Source organism: Anoplophora glabripennis, unplaced genomic scaffold (assembly GCF_000390285.2).
Source record: "Anoplophora glabripennis isolate ALB-LARVAE unplaced genomic scaffold, Agla_2.0 scaffold417, whole genome shotgun sequence".
NCBI classification, from domain to species: domain Eukaryota; kingdom Metazoa; phylum Arthropoda; class Insecta; order Coleoptera; family Cerambycidae; genus Anoplophora; species Anoplophora glabripennis.
The window spans coordinates 31,938-54,719 of NW_019417057.1; the positions used below are offsets into that span (position 1 = coordinate 31,938).

Here is a 22,782-nt window from a genome sequence, read left to right on the forward strand (position 1 = left end):
CATTAGTCTTATCATGAATCCAATAAGTAGTCGAATTTGTTAAATATTAGTATGTCAATGTAAGCACTAATCGATGTATTTAAATTTTTTTTAATGTCTATTTTCTGTACTGTATACTACAAATTTTTGAAAATTTAAATTAATCTCATTATCAATCCTATTAAATTCCGAGAGGCTTAAGGAAACGACTAAATAAATGTAATTACTTTTAATAAAGAAATTGTGAAACAAATTGGCGTTTTAATAGTTTTTCTTTAAAACTGATAAAATAATAGTGATAAATTTATTTACAATACAGTAAACAATATACAAGAAGGAATCAAAGTAAAAAAGCCTTAAGATTTTTTAACAACACCGGCTGTCGCTTTGTTATTAAATATTTCAATCCAATATCCATCAGGATCTGTAATGAAGGCTAAGCCCTTCATTTTTCCATCATCGGGTCTCTTTATAAAATTGACGCCAAGTTTTTCAAATCGTTCGCAAGCTTTGTAAACATCCGGCACCATAACGCCAATATGACCTAAAAATTACAAAATTATTTTAGTAAAAGCTGTGTTATTTGAAACTATTTCTATTAATGTACTCAATTTATCGATAGCTATTTTGAAGCCCCGAGGCAAAGCACTCTCGGCAGTCCGGACTCCCCAAGTCATCATTTTTAAAACTTAAATAACATTTGTTATTACTTACTTATTTTGCTGCACAAATTAGAAACTTTTGTTTTCACGTCTAATTACTATGAAGATGTGTGAAAAATAGTTATCTCCATAGTTAAATGAATTTATTTCAAAAATGGTTCGTTGTATGGATATCAAACAAGTAGGTACACTATTTTCGCTTAAAAAATGTACCCCCCCACCAAAGCAGTTAATAATAAACTGAATACATTGATAGAAATAGCATCAAATAACACATGTTTCACCCAAAACTATACTTTAATGAAATACGAAAGAGATAATGAAAAATCAATTTCCAACTCTCAACTTCTAGAGCTAATAACTATACAGGGTAAACTCGAATAAAAAAAATTATGTGAACTTGTAACATTTTTGCAAATTTAAGAGGTTACCCACTATCTCCAGGGCGTGTTGGATACGAGTTACAGAAAAGCCATTTAAAGCAAAAGTATGGCTCTTAACAGGACTGTATTTAGATCAATGGTATAATACATAATGGCAGATCTTAAAAATTTATCTGCAGAAGTCAAACTGTTTGATTTTGCAGTCTTTAGAAAAATTTTATAATGTTCAATTCTTATACTAACAGTTCAAAAGTTCAACAAAAAATTTAGGAATTAGATATTTTAGCATAGTTATACCAGTAATTCAAAAATGAAGTGACATCTCAAAAAATTAAAGGCGATTTAAATTTTAATCCATACACTATATAGTTTCGATGTTTAAAATAGCCCATATTTACAGTAGTGATAAATTAATTAATATAACAGTACATGAGAAGTCTAACTAAAATATGCAATTGACAAAAATTGAACGACTAATACCAGACATTTTGTACGAGTTGAGGCGTCTCATACTAAAGTCTACACTACTTCATATAAAAATCAACTTTATTCATATCATATGCAGTTCAAGTCTTAATGCTTTACGATCATCCTGTAAGAATACAATTTTGTGAATGGTGTTTACAGCAAAATGTGTGTCACACAAATTTCACCAAAAACAAGCTACGAAATGATCTTCGGCCAATTGAAAACGGAGTACTTATCAACTTCTCCAAATTTATTATCTCTCTACTCAGTTTTCGATAATGAGCCACACGGTGGCGTTTTGCCCCAGTTTTTGTGTACACTGCAAGCGAAAGGCGTGCCAGAAAGAGAAAACAACATTTCGATGAAAGTGACACTGATGAAGAAGTTCTGTTCAGTGCTAGAGATGATTTCAAAATAAATGTATTCATTACAATTGTGGATTGATTAATCTCGGAATTGGACCGTTGAAAATGTGCGTATGACAGTGTTTGAAATTTTCTACGTTCTCTTTAAATTTTGCGAAATCTCTGTTGGAGAAATAAGGAGTGAAGCGTTAAAATTATGTGAAGTTTATTCACAGGACATTTCAGACGATCTAGTTGAAGAGATCCTGCACCTCAAAGATTATTTGGCACTAGAAGACAAAAAAAATGTAAATAGCAATATATGCAACTGGATTAGAGATCGAAATCTGGTTGATATTTTTTCTAATATGGCTATAGTTTTAAGAATTTACAAATCAATGGCAGTAAGCAATTGTTTTTCGGAACGTTCAGTCTCATACTTGAAAAGAATTAAAACATATATACTTACGCTCAAGTAGATATGTCCGAAAGCAAATTGAACGTTTTAGCAGTTTTATCAATAATTGAATCCGACACTGCGAATTCAATTTTATTTGACGATGTGATTTTCATGAAGTGAAATTTTCATTGAGAATAAATTCAGACGAAAAGTGTAATGCGAGCGAAAGAAAGGTGATTTTTATATAGTTGGATATCTATATGTAAATATGTTATAATATACGAGTTTTTATATTTTGTTGGAGTGAAATTTTTGTTGCATTTTATGTTATTCTAATTATATGCATAACTTTCATAGTCCTTATTTTATTACCTATTTTTAGTATTGTAAGAAATATAGCATAGGCGACGGTTTAGTTCAGCCTATAGGCAGCACATTTCTAAATCCACCTCTGGAAATGACCGACTTAAACAATCTATATTTTTGTCTGAACTACTTGAGGATGTGTCCTTAAATGTAGTCCTAGTGGTTTTTCCATAGTAGTAATGTATCTCATTTTAGACTGAGGGATTATTTATAAAATACATTTCCTAACAGGTAGATAAGCCGCAATGTGTTAATTAATATTATGGCTTTCAAGGTTGTCAAACTGTAATCCATGCAACTTTTCCCCCCTAAAGTTACATCAAAAGTGTATTTTTACTTATAAATAAATTTTGCTACTTAAAAATGGGTACTAACTAATACTAACTGTACAATAATATGAGAGTTGCCTACCTTAATGTAAGGTTCGTCGTTCAAAATTTATTACTATTAACTTTTCTAAATTTTCTGGAGTAAGAGAAAGAGGTTTCCTATCACTTAATATAAACTCGTGCAACAGATATGATCTTTCAGCATCAATTGTTGACAAAGGGCAATATAAAAACTTCCTGGTACACGAGCTATATTTTAATACATCGGGAGCTAACTTCGTACATGTGCCATTGAGAAATTTGCATATGTTTTCTAGAATGGTGTACCCAGGATTTGCTTCAAACGTTTTTAACATTTTCTCTTTCACTACAACATTAACTAAACCTGTACTGACATTGTTTATCTTATCCTTAACCTTGTTCAACATTGTAAATTGCTGATTTAAAGATAATCCATGTATTTCTAACTTTGTCATTGCACTGATTATTATACTGTAGTTTGTATTGATATATTTGATGTCCTCACGTAGACTTGGCTCAATGATCATCTCTTGTGATATCTTTATGAAATTACTTTCTTGTGCATCAAAACTCAAAACAACATTTTTTATACCTTCAAAATATTTATCATAATATGCTATGGCTTCTAACCAAGTACCACCTCGAGTTACAATAGGTTCCGGTGGCAAAGGTATGTCTGGCAAAGTCTCCTGAAAAACATCTCTCCTTGTAGGTGCTTTTATGAAAATTTTGTTTACATTATAAATCAATTTGGTCACTAAAGGAAAACAGTCTTTTATTTCTTCTTCTATATTATTAAGTGCATGGACAGCACATGTAAAGTGTATCATATACGGATATTTTTGAGACAAGATATTAGCTGCTTCTACCATATATGAGGCTGTGTCGGTAAGCATTACTAATATTTTATCTGAATAATCACCTTGATCCTGCCACAAATATTTAAAACAATCATTAACAAAATTTACAATCGTTTGGCGATTGGTTTTGTCCAGTACTTTGGATGCAAGTAAATGGTTATCACTAGCACCTTTATCTTTTAATGCACCTATCAAAAAATTTACCACGGAACGTCCGCTCACATCGGAAGCTTCATCTATAATAAAGTACACAAAATTGTCTGAAATGTCTTCGCGTATTGCTTTTATTGAATCGTTATATACTTCATTAATATAATCTTTCCCTAAAGTAGATGGATGAGGAATTTTTCGGTCCATATATTTTTCAAGAAATGTATGTAAAGTGGGATTATTTAATTTTTCAAATGGAATGCCACTCGCCACAAATGCCTGTGTAAGTTCATGAAAGAAACCTGCATCTTCAGTATGAACGGTTGAGGTTTTATGGCTGCTTAAATGTCTGGTTACTCCATATTTTGTGGAAGAATTTATAAATCGTTTGCAGACTGTACAAAATAGGTCATTATCTCGAATATCTAAATTCCCATAAAACTCAGGGTCGCTATCAATCCATTTCTGAAATAAATCACGTCTACATTGTCGTTCTTTCGGCATTTCAATTTTCACTTATTAGGCGTGTAAAAGTTAATCAACAATTACATATTATGTGTGTACAGTAGTTTATAAACGTCGATTACGTTGTAGAATTATCCTGGGTTAATCTATGGTATTTATTATATCTGCTGGATTGTCTGTAGTTATTGTAATGGTGACTATTGATATTTACGTAGTAATACAATTATCTGATTTTTACAAATAGCTGATATTTACCAAGACTTTCTTTGATAATTTAAGGTTAATTATCTTCTTCTTCTTCTTTTTTTTTTGGCCTTCACCCAGAGGGTATTTAGCCAGCTTCTAAAGTTGTCAATGTCAATTTTTATTATGTTGTCATCAGTGAACTCTATACTAGTAGTATAGCTCATTGGTTGGCATTAGGCATTTGTCCGGCTGCGCGCTGCGACTTACTAGAGGGGCTTTCGTTTTGACAAAAATAGTACATATTAGCAACTAATATCAGTTCGGACTAACTCTAAGTTGCTGTTCTTCACAGAATGCAATTTCCAACAGATTGACAATTTTCCACTGCGAATGTGAGGCGTCAAACTAATTTCCGAACGATTTAAAATTTTTTGCACTGCGAACAGATTAAAAATCCTGGAGTGAATCGTGACCGAATGACCATAACCTATAAATAGTTATTTATTTCAAATTTACGTTGACGACTTATTTTGAACAGATTCATGGTCTGTTCATTTGTCACTTCGGTTTTATATTATAACTAAACGTATTAAAATTATTGTTATTCTTTTGAATTTGACAGCATAGATCATCGCTAGTTCAAGACTGCGCATAATGCGCATGTTCGAAACCAAAAATTTGTTGGGAGAGCGAATTATTTTGATGGTTGGAAACCAGTCCACAACTCGTAAGTTTTGTTGTGTGAACATTAAATTTTTAGTTAGGAGCCACGGAAGCGAACGCTTTTGACCTATCACGCATGTGTCATACAGTTGCTGATAGTTTCTGACTGCTGTACGAACAAAGCTAATAGCTCCTGTTTTTGCCAAATCGAAAGACCCTTAGGTCGCTGCAACCACCACCGTGGAGTGGAAAGTCACCGTTACTTTGGTTGCTGTTTGTATCGTGGTTATTTCGTTGCGGCCTTAGAGCATATACTACTGGAGGCGTCTCAGTGGCCGAGAGTGTAGCGGAGGTTTAGAAAGAGGTATAGGAGGGTATATGCTATCTCTCTAGCAGCACGCGATTGCATGTTGCTAGAGAGATAGCACATACTCTCCTATCCCTCTCTCTCTCTCTCCAAACCTCCGCAACACTCTCGGCCAATGAGACGCTGCCTCCAGTAGTATATGCTCTAAGCATGCTACCTCCAGTAGATATGCTCGAAGTGTAAGGTAAAAATTTGCAAAAGGGAAACAGCTCTTATCACAGGATTTTGATTGGTATTGCCATCTATAGACGAGTGTTAAAATGACGATTAGAAATCAAGATTTTTAAAGGTGCACGATAAAAAGTACCGATACATAAAAAAATTCTAAGATTTTATGAAAAACATATTTATCTATGCTACTTTTTGAATAAATATAAAATATAAACTTTTCAACTACCTACTTTTTAAACCAGTCATGCTGTATGGAAATGAAATACAGCATTAAAAGAGTAAATTAAATCACTACATATTTCTGATCTGAATACATTTTTATTGATTTTATTACATTTGTCTGAATATGAATTAATGTACAAATAACAGACTTTGTCCCATTTTAACGCAGATTTTCCATAAAATGGACCTAGTTTGAAACTCAAATTACATTTTGTTGTGAAGAAATTTGTATTGTGGCGCTTTTGAACAAGCGTCATTGTAAATTACTAATTTCTGTACACCAAAAAGTAATTTGAGTTTCAAACTAAGTCCATTTTATAGAAAATCTGCGTTAAAATGGGACAAAGTATGTCATTTATTTGTGCATTAATTAATATTTAGACAAACTGTATTTAATAAAATCTATAAAAATGTATTGCTGGTTGCCTATTTGCTATAAAGCCTTCTTAAGATCCATAATACCATTACGCATTGCCAAAAAATGTACCATATTGTATTGTATCGTAAGCTGTAATACTGGTACAAAATATCGAGTATCCGAAGGAAAAAACTGATAGTAAAATCGTACCGTACCATGCATCTATTTTACATATATTTTTTAAGTATATTTTCTGATATTTGTGATGATTCTTATTTGTTGAGGTTTATTGAAAGTTTAATGCATGCATTGGTAATGGTCAACCGCACTGAAAATGATTGGATCACCCAATATTTGACCCACTGTATTACTTTTCATTACATTACAAAGGCAAAGGTATTTGTATGCTTACTGCTCAATGAGAGATTTAAATTTCCATGAGGAAGACTGAACTTAATAACAGTCCTGTTAAAGCCTATGTATATCTCGGCTTTATAAGCAAAGCACATATTTAAAGTACTTTGTGTAACGAGTACAGCAACTGCGCTTGTGTGGCGCTATTGGCAACTTTTCCGAACGAGTTGCACATACTATTTTCTATCACAAGTGCGAGTCGTTATGGAACCTATAGCGTAGGTACAACGGCGTGATGAATAACATCACGCCGTTGTACTATCTGGCACTTTCCATGCACATAACCCCCTACGCTATAAGTCCCATAGCGAGCGCACGTGATAGAAAAAAATATATAACCAAAATTATAATATGTTGTCTATGTTTTTAAAAGTGGATATCTCAAACAGATCTAGTTTAGTTAATAACTACATTTAATGCTTTCATATTACCAAATCCTTTTGGTTCCTGATTTCCATTGTGTGGTTTATAACTGTCATCATTTTCTGTTCCCCAGTTACTACAAAATTGCCTTTACATTTTCCGTTTAACAAATAGCGATCTACTTACTGTGTTAATTCAATTGTTGCTTTTCTACCAAAGGTCCACTCAATTCGTTCTGGGGAAGAAAGTTCATTTTGTATATCTTCCGGCTTCTCATAACCAAAAAAATATAGTGAAAATTTCATTGAAGGAAAATCTAGTTTTGTTAGCAACTGCATTCCCAAAACTTCTGTATAGAAAGGAATGGACTTTTTTGGATCTTTAATTCTGTACATTGTTTGTTGCATGATAAAATCCTATTAAAGAAGTATTATTCCTCAAATTAATGAAAATTTACATTTTACCTTTGTGTCTCTTGATGGCTCTTTACACAAATTTAAAGCCTCTTCATTAGATATTGGAAGGTTTTCAGAATCGCCCATTTTCTTTTCAAATTGTATATGAAAATAAAAAAAATAACAAAATTACGTAACTATAATTAACAAATTGGTCTAGAAAATAGTAGGTATACCATATAACTTTCCAAATGATTAAAGTGCCTTTTTTTAAATCAAACAAGAATATACTTATCCTAACCTCAATATTATAGCAAAGTAACTATTTTAATACTAAATTTAAAATACGTACTAAGAATTAAAAAAAAATACTAATATTGTACTTACATTTAAAATCTGTCCTAAAATATGTGTAAATCTATTGAACTTCAGTGAAAATTATTAATTACTTGTAAGTTATCAGAAGGATCTATTCATATTTCATAGATAAGGATAAGAGAAGAGAGATCCGAGACCTGTTCACATCTCAGTTTTAGTACTAGAACATGTCGTAAGGTGCGCACACAATTAGGTTTTAATCACATATTATTAATGCAACTGCATTGGATGTTTCAAAGTCAAACATCTCAAAAATGGTGACAGCTACTTTAATAAAGTTTACCTTTTTTATGTAAAAAAAGTGGAAAATAAGATAGATACTTTAAAGTACAAAAAAGTTATGCCGATTACTCGGAGGTCGCTTTCAACATATTCAATCTACGGCAGCTGGCGCCCTCTATGAAGTATAGTCAAAATGTGAACAAATTTCAATTCCTTTAGCCAAAGAACCCCAAAATTTTGTATAGCTATTTGCATTTACGAAGAAATGAAAATAAACACCCTGTATTTCTTTAACTATCAACTTTTGGTATAAGTTCGGCTAAATCGCAATATTTTTGCTTTTTACCATCTTTAATTAAGCGTAAGTGGCCCGCCAATATATCCATGTAATGCAAAAAAATATGAGGTAATATTTCAGTTTCATAGTATAAAAACATGTTTTTTTTTCCATTTAAGAATTCACAGCAAAATTGTGAACTTTTTGAGTCAAAAGCTCTAAACAGCTAAACATGACAATTTCTGTGATATCGAGTCAGTCAAGTGAAATTAAATTTTAAAAGAACATATTCTATTATTAACTCCCAAGTTTTTACTCTTTTTAAAGCTATTAAGCTACTTCAAAGTTAAGAAAAAATATGAATACACCACACCTTTGACACCAGAAATCTAGGTACGCATCTTGCATCTAGTATACATGCCCCAACTATTATTGAACCACGCGTGACTTGGTAAAATTTCAAGTTTCTTTGATTCGCTGCATTTAAGAATTTGAACATATCAAGTTTGTATCATTTAGATAATTGTTACCTTTTACCGTGTATAATCTTTTTAGCCAATATATCAACACACTATTGATAATCATTTTACTACTTTAAATTTTTGTGATGTATCAATCTCAAATAAAATTAATTAACAAATAGGAAAATTGGGAATTAAAAAACAATTTAATTTTTAAATCCTTTATATCCAATGTATTAGCAAATAGATAATTAAATATCCTGGAAAGGTAACTGTAAAGATATTAATTTTGATTTTAGGGAAAATTGAATTTTGCAACCTGTAGATTAGAAATAAATTCTGTAAAAATTCAACACTTTCTCAAGCTTACAATTTGGGTTTTTTAATTTTATATTACTAATTTTTCTACGAATTTCAACAAAAAAATTTGCTAATATATCCAAGTTTTTCAATTATGAAAAATTTTCCAGCTCGTGAAAAGATAAACTTATCAATTTCAATTTTTCAGTTAATTCCTAACTTTTTTTTGTGTTTCCACGTAAATTTTTAGCATTTATAATTTGATAATTATACATTGCCATAAAGTTTGTGCCAAATAGAAAAACAAAATTTTGGAAAAAGTATTTTTTGCTTAAATGTGGAATTTTTCAGTTTTTGTCGGGAAAAAATAACTCGACTTGTAATATTTTTAAAAATTAATGACGTCAATTTAAAAGTCAAAAAGAATTAAAAACTGGCATAACCTCAATTTTTTAAATATTAACTTTATTTTGAAGTGGAAGTTAAATTCAATCAGAATTAGACTAATTGTTTTTTTATTTCGAAAAATTTAATTTTTAATTTCAGTGATTTCCATTTTCTCGAAAATTAAAAGTAGGTTAGGATTATCCCGATTGCACTTATTTAATGTTCATGGAAGAAAATCATTTGAACAGTCTTTCCAATAATTATAATATATCACATATTTTTTAAATAAAGACCAATTACGATTGGAATTCAAAAAAATTTCTTAAAAATTAAGAGAAATTTATTAATATTCCCAGATCTATGAAATTCTCTGGAGATAATGGTTTTTTTGATTTATTATATCCTGTTTACTTTAATACACTTTTTCCAAAATACTTTGAATTTACAGAATTTATTTCAGTACTTCTCAATTGCATTTTTTAAATATTTTGAACAGTACATATGTACATACAACACGGAATGATATAACGCTTAGATTTTTATTGAATAAATCTAAACATGCCCATTAATGTAACTATTTCAAAGTCATTCCTTCTAATCAAAAATCATTTTTTATTCAAATTTCCCAAAAATCAATCGGATGAAACTTAATCCAAACCGTAGAATACGATACCACCACATCCCTCGACGTCCATACATGCTCAACCTAAAAAACAAAAGCATGTTAGTATTAATTTTACAGAATGTTAACATGGAAATAACAAAAAGAAACTAAATTTCCTACAAGATGAATATCGGACAGTGCATTATAAGATATTGGACTACATTCTTGTGATATATTAAATAAAGCACTTCCTTTTAGGAAACGTTTTCTAGAGTGTTAATTGTTGTCACTAGATTATTAAGAGTTTCAGTTTCTAAATATTTTTTAATGCACCTATTTTTTTGTAATTTGCTGTCATAAAATTAATAAGTAGCTGTTAAAAGTTACACAGAAAAAGTAATATATATTTTAAATACTTTACCTAAATCTGTCCATACAAGAGCATGCTATTTAAAATAGCAATTTTGCAGCCAAAATATGGTTTTTGTACAGCGTTTGTACTTTTTAAGCACCACTGAATGTGGGCTACTACTTGAGGAAAAATATCTCCATTTCTTCAATTGACAAAGTGAGATTTACTTGCTTTGGACGGAATTTCCTTTTGCGGAATTATTTATTTTAAGAATGAACTTATTTTTAATATTAAGTGCTTCTCGTGAGGAAATTTATAAATATTAGTCACTGTAACATATATTTATACAAAATGTTTAATATTTGTGCTGGTTATGAGCCACTTTTTGGGGAATGATCTTCATTTTTCGCTTTAAAATTGTCACTATGATATTTTACATGTATTCGAGGAATTTTATTAGAGAAGTTTAAAACTGGTGTTGGCAACAACTCTTTACCTATTGTTGAGGGAATAAGATTAAACATTAATATGTAATACTAATACAATTTTAAATGCATGCAGTATGGTGTACAGGGTGTCCATTATATTTTGTTATTTGTTCAATATAATACATTAACATGAGTTAACGCAGGTTTTATTTTATATGTTGATTTCATATATAAATGCGCTAAGAAAATTATATTATTTATAGATGCCCCTAACTTCATATTATTTTGGTTTTGGTATACTGACCAAACCTATGTCTACAAAGTTAATAAATTGTACATTTTACCATATTCAAAATCTATATAAAATAATTTGCTGTTTTAAAATTAGCTTATTTGTATTTTCTTAATTTTATAACTGGTGGCGAAATATGCCACCAACAAATAATTTTCTAAGTATAATGTAGGCAATTATAGAAATAATTTAAAAGGCATATTCTTTGGTAACTCTCATATTTTAATGAAATTAATGGATGACTCATTTATATTTTAAACTGTAGTGGACACCCTGTTTTATATTTATTTACAAATTGGTTCACTATGAAAATTATACGTAGTTTGAAAAAAATATATACTTACATTTCAATTTTCATTATCTTCAGAATTACATACATATCTTATTTTCATTTCAAATGTACAGAAAACAGAAAAATTTAATTTAAAAATAGTAAGTATGTACTACTTAATAAAACAAGTTTTTTCTTAAATAACGTAGCAATATCATTTTTGGTCTTTTCTGTTTCGAATTCTATCATTAATAATTTATTATGGATATTAAAACCATAACAGTTTACAATAGTAAAAACATAAATTGTTTGACTTCCATTGGTTTATAACGATTTAATCTTCTTTTAGCTCAAAATAATGTGCAATTGGTTGCCGTGTCATAACAATTTATAACAACAAAAACAAGTAATTGTTATTTATTTTGTTTTATTCCCATTTATCACATTTTCATTGATGATGTACTTCTAGTGTTTTTCATTTAAACACAAAAATAATTTATGTACAAATTTTTATTGAAGGGACATCATTATCCAAATATTTAATTAAGTTCACACAAACTAATAATATTGCAGAAGACATTTGTTTTGAGATCCTACTCACAATTTTTTTTTATAAATATAGGTAACGCAACATCAAATTGCTGACTGACAAATTATCATCTATCAAAATCGATAAAAAAAAAACTTACACCTAACAACTACAGTTGAATAAAAAAAATATTTATATAGTCATCCATTTACACTAAACTTAAAACAAATTACATAATTGTTTTAAAATACTATAAATAAAGCCTTGTTTTTGGGGCAATTTTTAGAATCGTCTAGCCTGGTTTGTTGAACCTGAAAATAGTGGAGATGCAACTCTCGATTAATCTCACATTATTTTTTTTTAAGTGGAACTCACGGTTTTATATTTAACCAGGTTGAGTCACTTAATATCAATAAAATCATAAACAACAAAAAGTCTGCACTACTCAAGGTACTACATGATTTTAATTCGATAAATGTGCTTCAAAAATTGTTTCTCATTCATAAAATACTATCATTACTTTTTACCATAAACATTGACCAGAAAATAGTGTATTAAAATACTGCACCTTCATTATACTAACAAATTGCGTACCTATTCATCTTAAACATATGAAATTATGTACTAATATATGAGCTAATTGTTTGTGATTTGCAAAATTATGTTTAACTTTCTTTAAAAATTATATAGGTGTATTTGATCTCATATTCCTTACTTTAAATTAAATAGGATGCCAGAAAGACATCAATATATTGTATGGATTTTTTGAATTTGTAGTGCTGTTATATATAAAAATAAAAATGACAGCAATAAGCACTAGGACAAAATACAAGTTTCCCACATATATTCATTTTTTACATACATAAAAAATCAATTCATATTTTACATCACTGTTCTCAATATTTTTCTTGTTTTCATTTATTATTATGGGAAACCTGTTATGAATAAAACAGCCATAAAAATAAAAGTTATATAAGACTTTGGACTTACCATATCCACCAGCTGATGCATATCCACCACTTCTATCATCGTATCCGCCGCCTTGTTGACTATTATAACCCGCAGCTCCGCTGCTGTAACCTTGCGCCCCATAACCGTCAGCTCCCTGAGATGTGCCATAACCCGTTGAATAGTCTGTGCTTCCGTAACCTCCCGCCCCAGTATTCGGGTAAGTAGTGGAGTAGTTGGAACTACCATATCCACCAGTTCCACCGCTTCCATAACCGCCCTGACTATACCCTTGGCCTTGTCCGTAGGACTGGTCACCTTGACCATATTGTGTCGAGTATGAAGATTGCTGACCATAACCGCCAGCACCCCTACACATAAATATATATATTTTTTATTATAAATCATCCAAAGTTAAATTTTAAACAGGGTGTATATCGAAATTTGGTCAAAACATTTTTTAGGAAAATGTTCGATATTAGTACCCATTTTTCAAATTTTTTTTAAAACAAAGGTGTCACAATCACTAGTTTAACCTTTCCCTTGTGATTGTGCAGTGTGCCAGCCAATAAACAAAACATTTTTTGAAACACCGTGTACCCGTTTTTTTAAACACCTTATATGAAAAGTTTGAAAATATTTTCCAACAAATAGTCTGACCTGCCCACAATTCGAATTGCAGATAATCAGTTTTGCCGTAGCGAGCTTACAAACTGAGCTACAGTGGCCTATCAGTGTGTAGAGCCTCTACGGGCTATTGAAAGTTTATGTCACAATTAAGTTTTATCACTGTAATATCATCTTTGAAAGATCAGAGCAGGTGCCTAATGGCCAAGGACAGTTGTCTGACATTTGGTTTTGAGATTTTTGATGATGGGCGTTAACTAGGAAAATGAGGAAAAGCCGATTCGAAAGTACCAATATCGGAAAAGGATGCGTGGTTCACAGAAAAAGCCGTTAGTATTGCAAAATACCAGTTTCCACCAAATAGCAAACATTTTTATTTAAAAAATATTTAATTTTTACTCGTCACAATTCTAAATACTCGTAGGAGCAATCTAAGTACATTGCGGAATTTATTGTTTAAAAGAAAATGGCTTCATTTTAATCAATTAAAATTAAAAAAATATGTTCCGAAAATCATGTGAAATATAGTTTTCGAGATAATTGTCCAAGTTGAAATTTTTAAAAATATTTATTTTAATTATTCAAGATGCATTAAATATAAAAAAAATTAAAATTTACACAATTTTTTTCCAGGAACTTGTGTAAAATTTTACTCTGATTTTGATGTGACATTTTAAGGACAGAATTTTTAAATTTAGTTTTTTTTAATACAAAAAAATGTCATGAATTTTGTAGTCTTAAATGAAAAAATGCGGGTAATTATTTACTTTAGTGGCACCCTCTCCAATTTCCACAAAATTTTGTATACCCCCCTATTTTCGATGGCGCTGAACACGAATCTGAAGTTTTTTTTGTGTGGTCGAACCCAGTTTTCAAGAAATTTTTTTTTGAAAATTCTAACCTGGATATTTCAGATAACACTATGTAGAACTCTGTATATTTTATGTAGCTTTCAGAACATATGTTATGAACAATTAACACTGTTCACGAAACACATTTTCGTAAATTTCAAGTAAAAAAATATGTATTTAATAAATCTAAATTTTGTAGTTTGAATCCGCCATTTGTAATTCGTGATGACAACATTGAGTTCCCCCACTCTCATTCATCTCTGTTCATCCCACATAAAGTTACTATAATTTTATTTATTAAATACATATTTCTTTTAGTTCAAATTTGGGAAAATGTGTTTCTTAAACAATGTTGATTGTTTATTACAGATGTTCTGAAAGCTACATAAAATATACAGAGTTCTACAGTGTTATCCGAAATATTCAGGTTAGAATTTTGAAAAATGTTTTTCTCAAAAACTGGGTTCGACTGCACAAAAAAAACTTCAGATTCGTGTTCAGCACCATCGAAAATAGGGAGGTAGACAAAATTTTGCGAAAATTGGAGAGTGCCACTAAAGTAAATAATTACCAAAATGCGATATGAAAAATAGTGCAAAATTACCCATTTTTGTCTTAGTATGATTCATGCCACTTGAGACATAATAAAAACAGAAATGAAAATGTTAGTAGAGTTACAGTCCATATGATACGATTTGTTGACATAGAATTCCAAGCAAACCCCTGCGTCACTTTCTTGGAATTAACCGCATTCGACACCCGAGATAGAAAGACACTGGCAAAAAATTTCAAGGTATGCCCCTGCCATCCACATTCGACACCAAAGATATCATGACATTGGAAGAAAATTTTGAGACAAGCCCATTGTTACAGTAGTTCTGATAATTTTCTTAGAATTCCATCTCAATAAATATCTCTCTTTATTGACCTGTAACGTAGCATCCCTCGTTAAAATTTGATCAAGTATTTTGTTACACCCTGTATATGCTTATTTAAGAGAGAATCATTCACGAGTTGAAAAGTAAACAAGATAATTACGCAAGGTACTAATTTTCAAAAAACCGACTCACGAAATTGGAAGTTTTCTTTAACTTTTCACACTTCTATGCAGTTTTCAAAATTAATGTTCCAAACTTTCAGTTTATACATACATTGAGGATCCAGAGTGAAAACTGGTTAAATTAAAGCTTCATAAAGCACATACCATTAATGTAAAGGGTATTTTTTATAAAACAGAACTTATCCTCACATTTATGTGAAAAGTGAAGATTGAAAAGTACTTGCAAAAAGCGAGCCCTAGGTCTATGAAATTCCCTGATCGTTTCAAGTTTCCCAAATCGATATACACCTTGTTCAAAATCAACATATTAAATCAACAAAACATTTTGAGGACCCACCCTTGGTTATAACCATTCTGAGATTGTCCGCCATTATCAAATCTCGGCCTCTTTGGACCTCCTGGGCCACTTTGACCTCCTTGTCCACCACCAAACTGTCCAGATGGGCGCTTCTGTCCCATTGGTCCCCCACGACCTCCGCCTCTAGGTCCTCCAAATGGCCTACCACCCCTTGGTGCACCTCTTCCTCGGCCACCACCCATTCCCCCTCTATCACCACCAGGCCCTTTGAAGCCACCAGGGCCTCCACGTCCCCGAAAACCACCAGGGCCACCTCTACCCATACCGCGACCTCCTGGGGGTCCTCGTGGCCCCGATCCATCTCCATCTGGTCCGCCTGAGACACCATCGTAAATTTCGTCAAAATACTCTAACCCAAAAAAAAAAAACTTTCATGCGGATAATTCACAATGTAAATAAATATAAATACAATAAAAACTGTTTTTTAAGAAACTAAGATGAAATGGCAAATAAGTACGTTTGAAATAAATGTTAATAAGTTATTGGCAATAAATTTAGACAATGTCTTTGAAAAATGATCGCTTACCTGGACCACCTGGTGGGAATCGGCCTCTAGGCGCACCCCTTGGTCCTCCGCGGCCGCGCATCATAGGGCCTCCACGCCCTGGCCCGCCGGGACCACCACTATAGGCCGAAAAGCCACTTTAACGATAATAGAAATCACAATAGCCCTTTTTTTCTAACTTACCGACCACCTCTAAAGCCTCCGCGTCCTCTTGGTCCGCCACGACCGCCTCCAGGACCTCCTCTGCCCCGAAGGCCTCCTCGAGGACCACCACCACCAATGCCACCGCCGCCACTGCCACCACCACGTTGTGGCGTCGTTGATGGGGTACCTCCACTTGGAGCTGCTGAAGGAGCAGCAGATTCTGCTGGTGTATCGGCCATTTTTTACAGCTAGTTATGAGGAAAAAAACTACAATAGCAAAAGAGCGAATATATATATGATCAGAGAATTATTTAATTATTCCTTATTTAAAGAGAAGTATTAGCATACAAGTTCTATTCACAAAAACCGGCGTCCTCAAACCGGCTGAAGTAATGGCGGCGTTTTATAACTAGTAGGTACGCCGCAAATAAAAGAAATGGTATAACGTTACATCAAGATAAAATAATTTAAATAAATTGTAAAATAATATCCTACCTACTGTTTTTTTACACTTAAAATATACTGTTTATTTATATTATATTAACACTAGAGCACAGATACGCACGTCGCACACAACCTAGCGCAAAACAGAATCAATTCAAAATGGAAGAAATGAGGGGAACGGAACGTCGCGTCAACGCGTCGTTTATTTGGAGGGAGGACATTTCCTTCCACCACTTTATATTGTAAGCACAAGCGCATGTCTATTGGTTTCAAAGCATTGTGGGTAACGGAAATGTGTTTAATTTATTTCCCGCTTATAACTTTTAAATTTTGGACCATTTGCGAATCATTTTGTCTTGTAATGTTAAATTATTTATATATAAATAGTAGTAAATAAACATATAAACACAGAATAAGTGACGAAAAATCCTTGTAGCTGTGGAATTTAAAATTAATATAACATTTATAATATATTAAGGTTTCAAAAATGTATGAAAAAATTACAAAATATTTAATTAATTTTAAACTAATCCGAAATCGACTTCTTAAAATATTTGTTTAACTTCATAATGATACAAACCTATAAGCATTGAAAATGATAGTGATCACAAGCAAAAATTAGTTCATATTTAAGAGTTTTTGTATTTACATAGGTATTTGGTGATTGTTAAAAATTATTTCTTGTATTTTTATACGGGATAAGAAGGAAGTGTAAGAATTAAAGTTGATTGGATCTTTTTTACATTGTTCATTAAGAACGCAAAATTAATTGAATGCAACTACAGAACATGGAAGTGTAACGAAATACCTACATTTTTGTTTAATAGAAGAGCTTGTATGTTTTCTCGCATCTGGTAAGGACATAGTTTAAAGATTACAACTACAACATAACGTATAAAAATTTATGGACCTACATTTGATTAGTGGCAGAGTTTTACAAAAAATCAGAAAGTGACAAAAGTGTTGTTTGTTCAAGTACCTATATAGCAGAATTATATGCGTGATATCAGTTTTGAGTAGAAATGAGATATAACCTAAGTATTTGTATTTATCGACAAAAAGTATTTGTCGTATCTACCTACTGGCACTAAGCATCACATTGTATCTCCTGGTAAATAGCAACCTATTAATCCTTAGGTACCTACTAGATAATGTGGGTGCAATTAAATGGTAGATGGGGCATATAGCTCTCAGAGTAGTTATTTACCGCAATATCATTAGTTAAAAAATGTGATGTCAAATCATTGCTTCTTGATAATTATAAATTCAAAATTTTCTCACATTCATATCAAATCTGAATATAGAAGTCCTACGTAATTGTAATACCCCTGTATAATTTTTTAATTTCTATTCCTTATCTGTCAAATAATCCAATATATCCTAGAACCTTGAAGGAAAGTACAAATATATTATGAAAGAACATAATTCGATTAGGTATCAAGAGAATCCTTACCCAGTCAAGAAAATATACCCAAGGAGATTTTCTTTATTAAATTAAATACGTAAGAATTATTTCTCTGTGTAATCTATAAAAGTGGAGAAGTAGTTAGACAATGTCGAGTCGTAGCCTGAGCGCGCCTTCAGACGCATTTTAATGTGAAATTACTCTAAATTTTAAATACCGTGCTATTTTACAAAACTGTGATTTGGGTGAGTAATATACAACGCATTGGTTAAAGTGGGTATCTAATGTTTTCAAGAAATTAACACTTTTTTTGTTGTCAGTTAGTTCGGTCAAATTTTTTTAGTCAAACAATTCGCTGAACTTACTTACTATAACTAATATGGATATTAGTAACTGTATTAAAACCTGTCCAATATTCCCAATCAGCTGATTGGGCTGACTAAGGAAATATTTGTCCACTGAACGACTTTGACCGGTCAATACCACAGCCAACATCTACAATATCATTGACGAAACAGATATTGCCATGGTCGAAAAAAAATTTCGATATAAAACGTCTTGATAAAACGCTGTTTTAGAAAAGAATTATAAGCACTTTAGATTGTATAAACTTATTTTAGTTCATAGCTGTACATACCTAGACATTTATTGTTAATGTCCTTATACTTAAGTAGGTATGCTATTTCAATATTACATTTTAGGTTTTCTGCAAATAAGATCTGATGGAATTTGTATCTAACAGAAGTGAAGAAAATTTAAAATTAACAGGAAATTATAAGTTATGTTTAAAAAATACTTCTCTCTAATAGACATTAAAATACCATTACTTTATTTTCCACAATTAATTTATGTAAAACGCCTATTAGGTACACACACGTAAAGCTCATTTGGAAAAGTTTTGAATCAAGTAGGTATTTAGTGTTTCTGCTGTAAGAAACAAACAAAAATAAATCACTTTAAATATTATTGAAATGCCTACTTAATAGGCAATCGGTATTAAAAGGCGTTACGAAAACCATTACATTACATTAAAGAACAATCACTAACCAGCTACTTTATGTAGATTTTGTGAAATACTTTTTACAACTATATTTTGCAAATTTTGTCGATTCCTTGTTTGCAACATTGGCGCATTCACCATATTCTCCAAAAATTAATAAATGTACCTACCTCGTTTATGCAACAAAAAATATATTAATAATTGTTTCTTTTTATTATATTAAGATAATTTGCACAAACTTTTGTTTTTGAATTATAACGCCGTTGGCCTCTCAACTTTTTCTTATGTACGTTGAAAAATATGTTTTTTACGCGAATTTTCGGACCAAGTGCTTGTTTTCTTAATTCTTTTCTTTAATTTCTATTTTTGTAAAATTTAAATGTAGGGGTAGGTTCACAAGACAATAAATATCTCCAGATTGTGACAGGAAGTTTTACATATAATAATTACGCTATGTCTATATCTATAACCATGTCTATGGTTTGGCATTCTTGAAAAAATTTTGGTATTTCAAATATTGACATTGGCAACGATTTTAGTTAAACGTTCTATTAATCTAATTTTAGAACACAAATTATGTTAAAATTGAGTTAGTTAGCCACGTTCAAATATTAAAACTCAGAAAACAACACAAACACAAGAAATCGATATTAAAAATTACATGTGAAATGTCCACCACCTCCACGAACAAATATTTGGACTCCTTTAATAAAATAGGACTGAATATGATGAAAAATTTGTCGTTATACCTAACCTTACACATGCAATTTGTTTTCACAGTAGCCAAACTAAAACTACATATTTTGCTAAGGACAGATAAATCAATATTTTACATTCGAATTACAAGACTGACTTGGCTATTAGACATAGACCAAATCAGTATCATCCAAAGGCATTTTTGTAAAGCGTGGTCGCTTTAGAAAAATTGGAAAATTAAAAGAATCTGTATCAAAATTTTACAAGTGTTAAAAAAAATTGAAAAAAACACCTGACAGTTGCACTATTTTCATTCAAAGAATAAATTTTAGTTTCAGTTTTCTTTATTGGTGCCTAAATATACAAAGTATTCACACAAGCGAAATAAAATAGAACAGTGCACAAAGTAAGCAATGGTAAAACATTGAGAAAACTATTAAATATAAAAACTATACAATACTTATCATAAAGCAAACAAAAAATGCATGGTTGCAATAGAATTAAAATTAAAAAAACGGCAATAAATTGTTCATTAAGTCGATATCATGGACAAATTGCGAACAAGAATCCTTATGAGCTATATATAGTCTACAAGAGAAACTCCTTCATCCTGCATTCAAAGTTTTCGAAATTTAAATATTTAATTGTTTTAAACAATGCGTTGGTTAGAAAACTGAATACCATTATATCTACCATTTCTTGTTTTCATAAGTCTCAAATAACGTTTTTGTAAAGCATGGTTACTGACTTTATTGTTATTTGATGTTTATTTTATGTTATTTATGTGATTGATTGTTTATTGATTATTGTTGATTATTTGATGTTGTTTATTTGATGTTGTTGTTATTTGATGTTGACGAATTTGTTTTGTAATAAAAAATGTTAAATTAAATACACTTATACTCAAAAAATATGCACATAGAACTAACACCGTTCCTTTCCGTTCCGCAGTACTCGCCAACATGTCTGTTATGGGCAGCGGACCTAGCTACGCCATGTGGGCGGCTCAAAGGGCGGCCGGCTTCGGCGGCAACATGACCGTCGTGGACAAGGTGCCACCCGACATGCTGCATATGGTGGACGCGTACTGGTACCAGTTTCCTCCCATGAACCCACTATGGCACGGCATCCTGGGCTTCACGATAGGCGTTTTGGGCTTTGTTTCCATTATGGGCAACGGCATGGTCATGTACATATTCAGCGGCACGAAGGCCCTGAGAACACCCTCCAATCTGCTGGTGGTGAATCTGGCCTTCTCGGACTTTCTCATGATGGTTACCATGTCGCCGGCGATGGTTATCAACTGCTACTACGAAACGTGGGTCTTAGGTAAAGCAAGAAAATTATATATTTTTTTATTGTTAGAGGAAAGAACAAATAAAAGCAATAGATAAATTCACAAAGGTATAATGAAAGAAGTATAGCTTAGACGCATTATTAACACGTGTCATGTCGACATGTGTTAACATGTCATGTTGAGGTACAACATATTATGCTGATCACATCATTCTGACGTGATATACATACGTATGTTTTAAATGTACATATATTTAACCGGATTAATATGATGAAAAAATTAATATTTGAAATTAATTGATTAGATCAGTGGTTCCCAACTTTTCAGAATGGCAGACGATATTAAAGCAAAACTTGGCTCTTCAGGGACCATATTTGAACTTTTGGGACTTTCGTCGTCTTATAACTGTATTTGTGATTATATGTGTGAAGGTATGCTTTGTAAAATTACACGTTATTTATTTTCGACGCTCCAGCTTATATGATAATAGCCCTTTGGAAACCAATCAGGTTGCTAGATTTCAGATCGTAACGCGTTATGATTCCGAAATCATGAATAAAAGAAAAGGGCTATTAATTCGCTGTATTCAGCCTCGCGGACCACCTGGAAGATGGCCACGGACCACCTGTGGTTCTCGAACCACCGCGGTTGGGAACCACTGAGTTAGACGAAGAAGAGAAAATGTTACTTGTTGTTACTATGTTCATCCGCTAAATGAACAAAGACAGTAATGTAAAAAAATATTAATGAACTACAACTGATTTCATTGCATCCCGTATGTTTGATGCAACTGAATCTATGAAAGATCTCTAAAGAAACAGCCATTATTTGTAGTAAAATAAAACTCAAAAAAGTACCTAACCCTAAACATAGAAGTCCAGAGGATTCTCTGCACCATTATGGTTGACATTGGCATTTGGTCTTCAACCTATCTATCGCCTCATATAATTTTTAAGCCATTCTTGTATTATTCTCCTAAAATGGGCAGGAGTACCATCCATTTGTATCTAGTTATTTTATGGTATATTTAATGGAACATCCTCTAATAATTCAAATAGATGGTTTTCTAGAAAGTTTAGAAATGACTGGGAATTTAGATGGGGTGACAAGAAGAAAGGTCCGAATTATTCCAAGCCACACTTTCACAGAAAATTCGTGTTGAAAAGATCTTGTCCGAATTTCATGACGATTTTCTTGTGACCAAATATTGTGAAAATTCACTACCCCTCGCCTTGTGAACGTAGCCTCATAGGTCCAAAGTATTTCTAGTAAGAATTCTGGATTATGTTGTGACTTTAAAACAACCACTAACAAAAATTCAGGTGTCTCTACATCTCCCGGAAGTAAATTTTGCACAGGTTGTAAATGGTACGGATTTCT

At 31.7% G+C, this 22,782-nt stretch overlaps 3 protein-coding genes across 4 annotated transcripts in view; 1 reads left to right on the plus strand and 2 right to left on the minus strand.

The window, feature by feature from the left end:
- Positions 1-269: 269 nt before the first annotated feature.
- LOC108911749 (lactoylglutathione lyase) lies at positions 270-8,101 on the minus strand. Its single transcript, XM_018716756.1, has 5 exons — positions 7,954-8,101; positions 7,636-7,716; positions 7,358-7,587; positions 7,240-7,307; positions 270-523 (listed from the first exon to the last, which is right to left on the minus strand). The coding sequence occupies exons 2-5, from the start codon at positions 7,711-7,713 to the stop codon at positions 336-338; spliced, it is 564 nt and encodes a 187-aa protein (XP_018572272.1). The 5' UTR covers positions 7,714-7,716; positions 7,954-8,101; the 3' UTR covers positions 270-335.
- Positions 8,102-10,209: 2,108 nt separating this feature from the next.
- Positions 10,210-17,180, minus strand: LOC108911744 (glycine-rich cell wall structural protein 1.8-like). 2 transcript variants are annotated; one of them, XM_018716749.1, is made up of 6 exons: positions 17,056-17,180; positions 16,600-16,808; positions 16,438-16,553; positions 15,891-16,260; positions 13,058-13,386; positions 10,210-10,297 (listed from the first exon to the last, which is right to left on the minus strand). In XM_018716749.1, the coding sequence occupies exons 2-6, from the start codon at positions 16,797-16,799 to the stop codon at positions 10,293-10,295; spliced, it is 1,020 nt and encodes a 339-aa protein (XP_018572265.1). In that variant the 5' UTR covers positions 16,800-16,808; positions 17,056-17,180; the 3' UTR covers positions 10,210-10,292. The 2 variants fall into 2 exon arrangements, with proteins under 2 accessions (XP_018572265.1, XP_018572264.1); XM_018716748.1 differs by lacking the exon at positions 10,210-10,297 and adding an exon at positions 12,031-12,378 and having other exon boundaries at positions 17,056-17,179.
- A 1,398-nt stretch (positions 17,181-18,578) lies between these two features.
- LOC108911745 (rhodopsin) overlaps positions 18,579-22,782 on the plus strand; it is a 10,605-nt gene continuing 6,401 nt past the window's right edge. The window contains 3 exon segments of the mRNA XM_018716751.1: positions 18,579-18,654; positions 21,057-21,566; positions 21,768-21,798. Coding sequence (XP_018572267.1) covers positions 21,068-21,566; positions 21,768-21,798 — 530 coding nt within the window. The 5' untranslated portion in view covers positions 18,579-18,654; positions 21,057-21,067.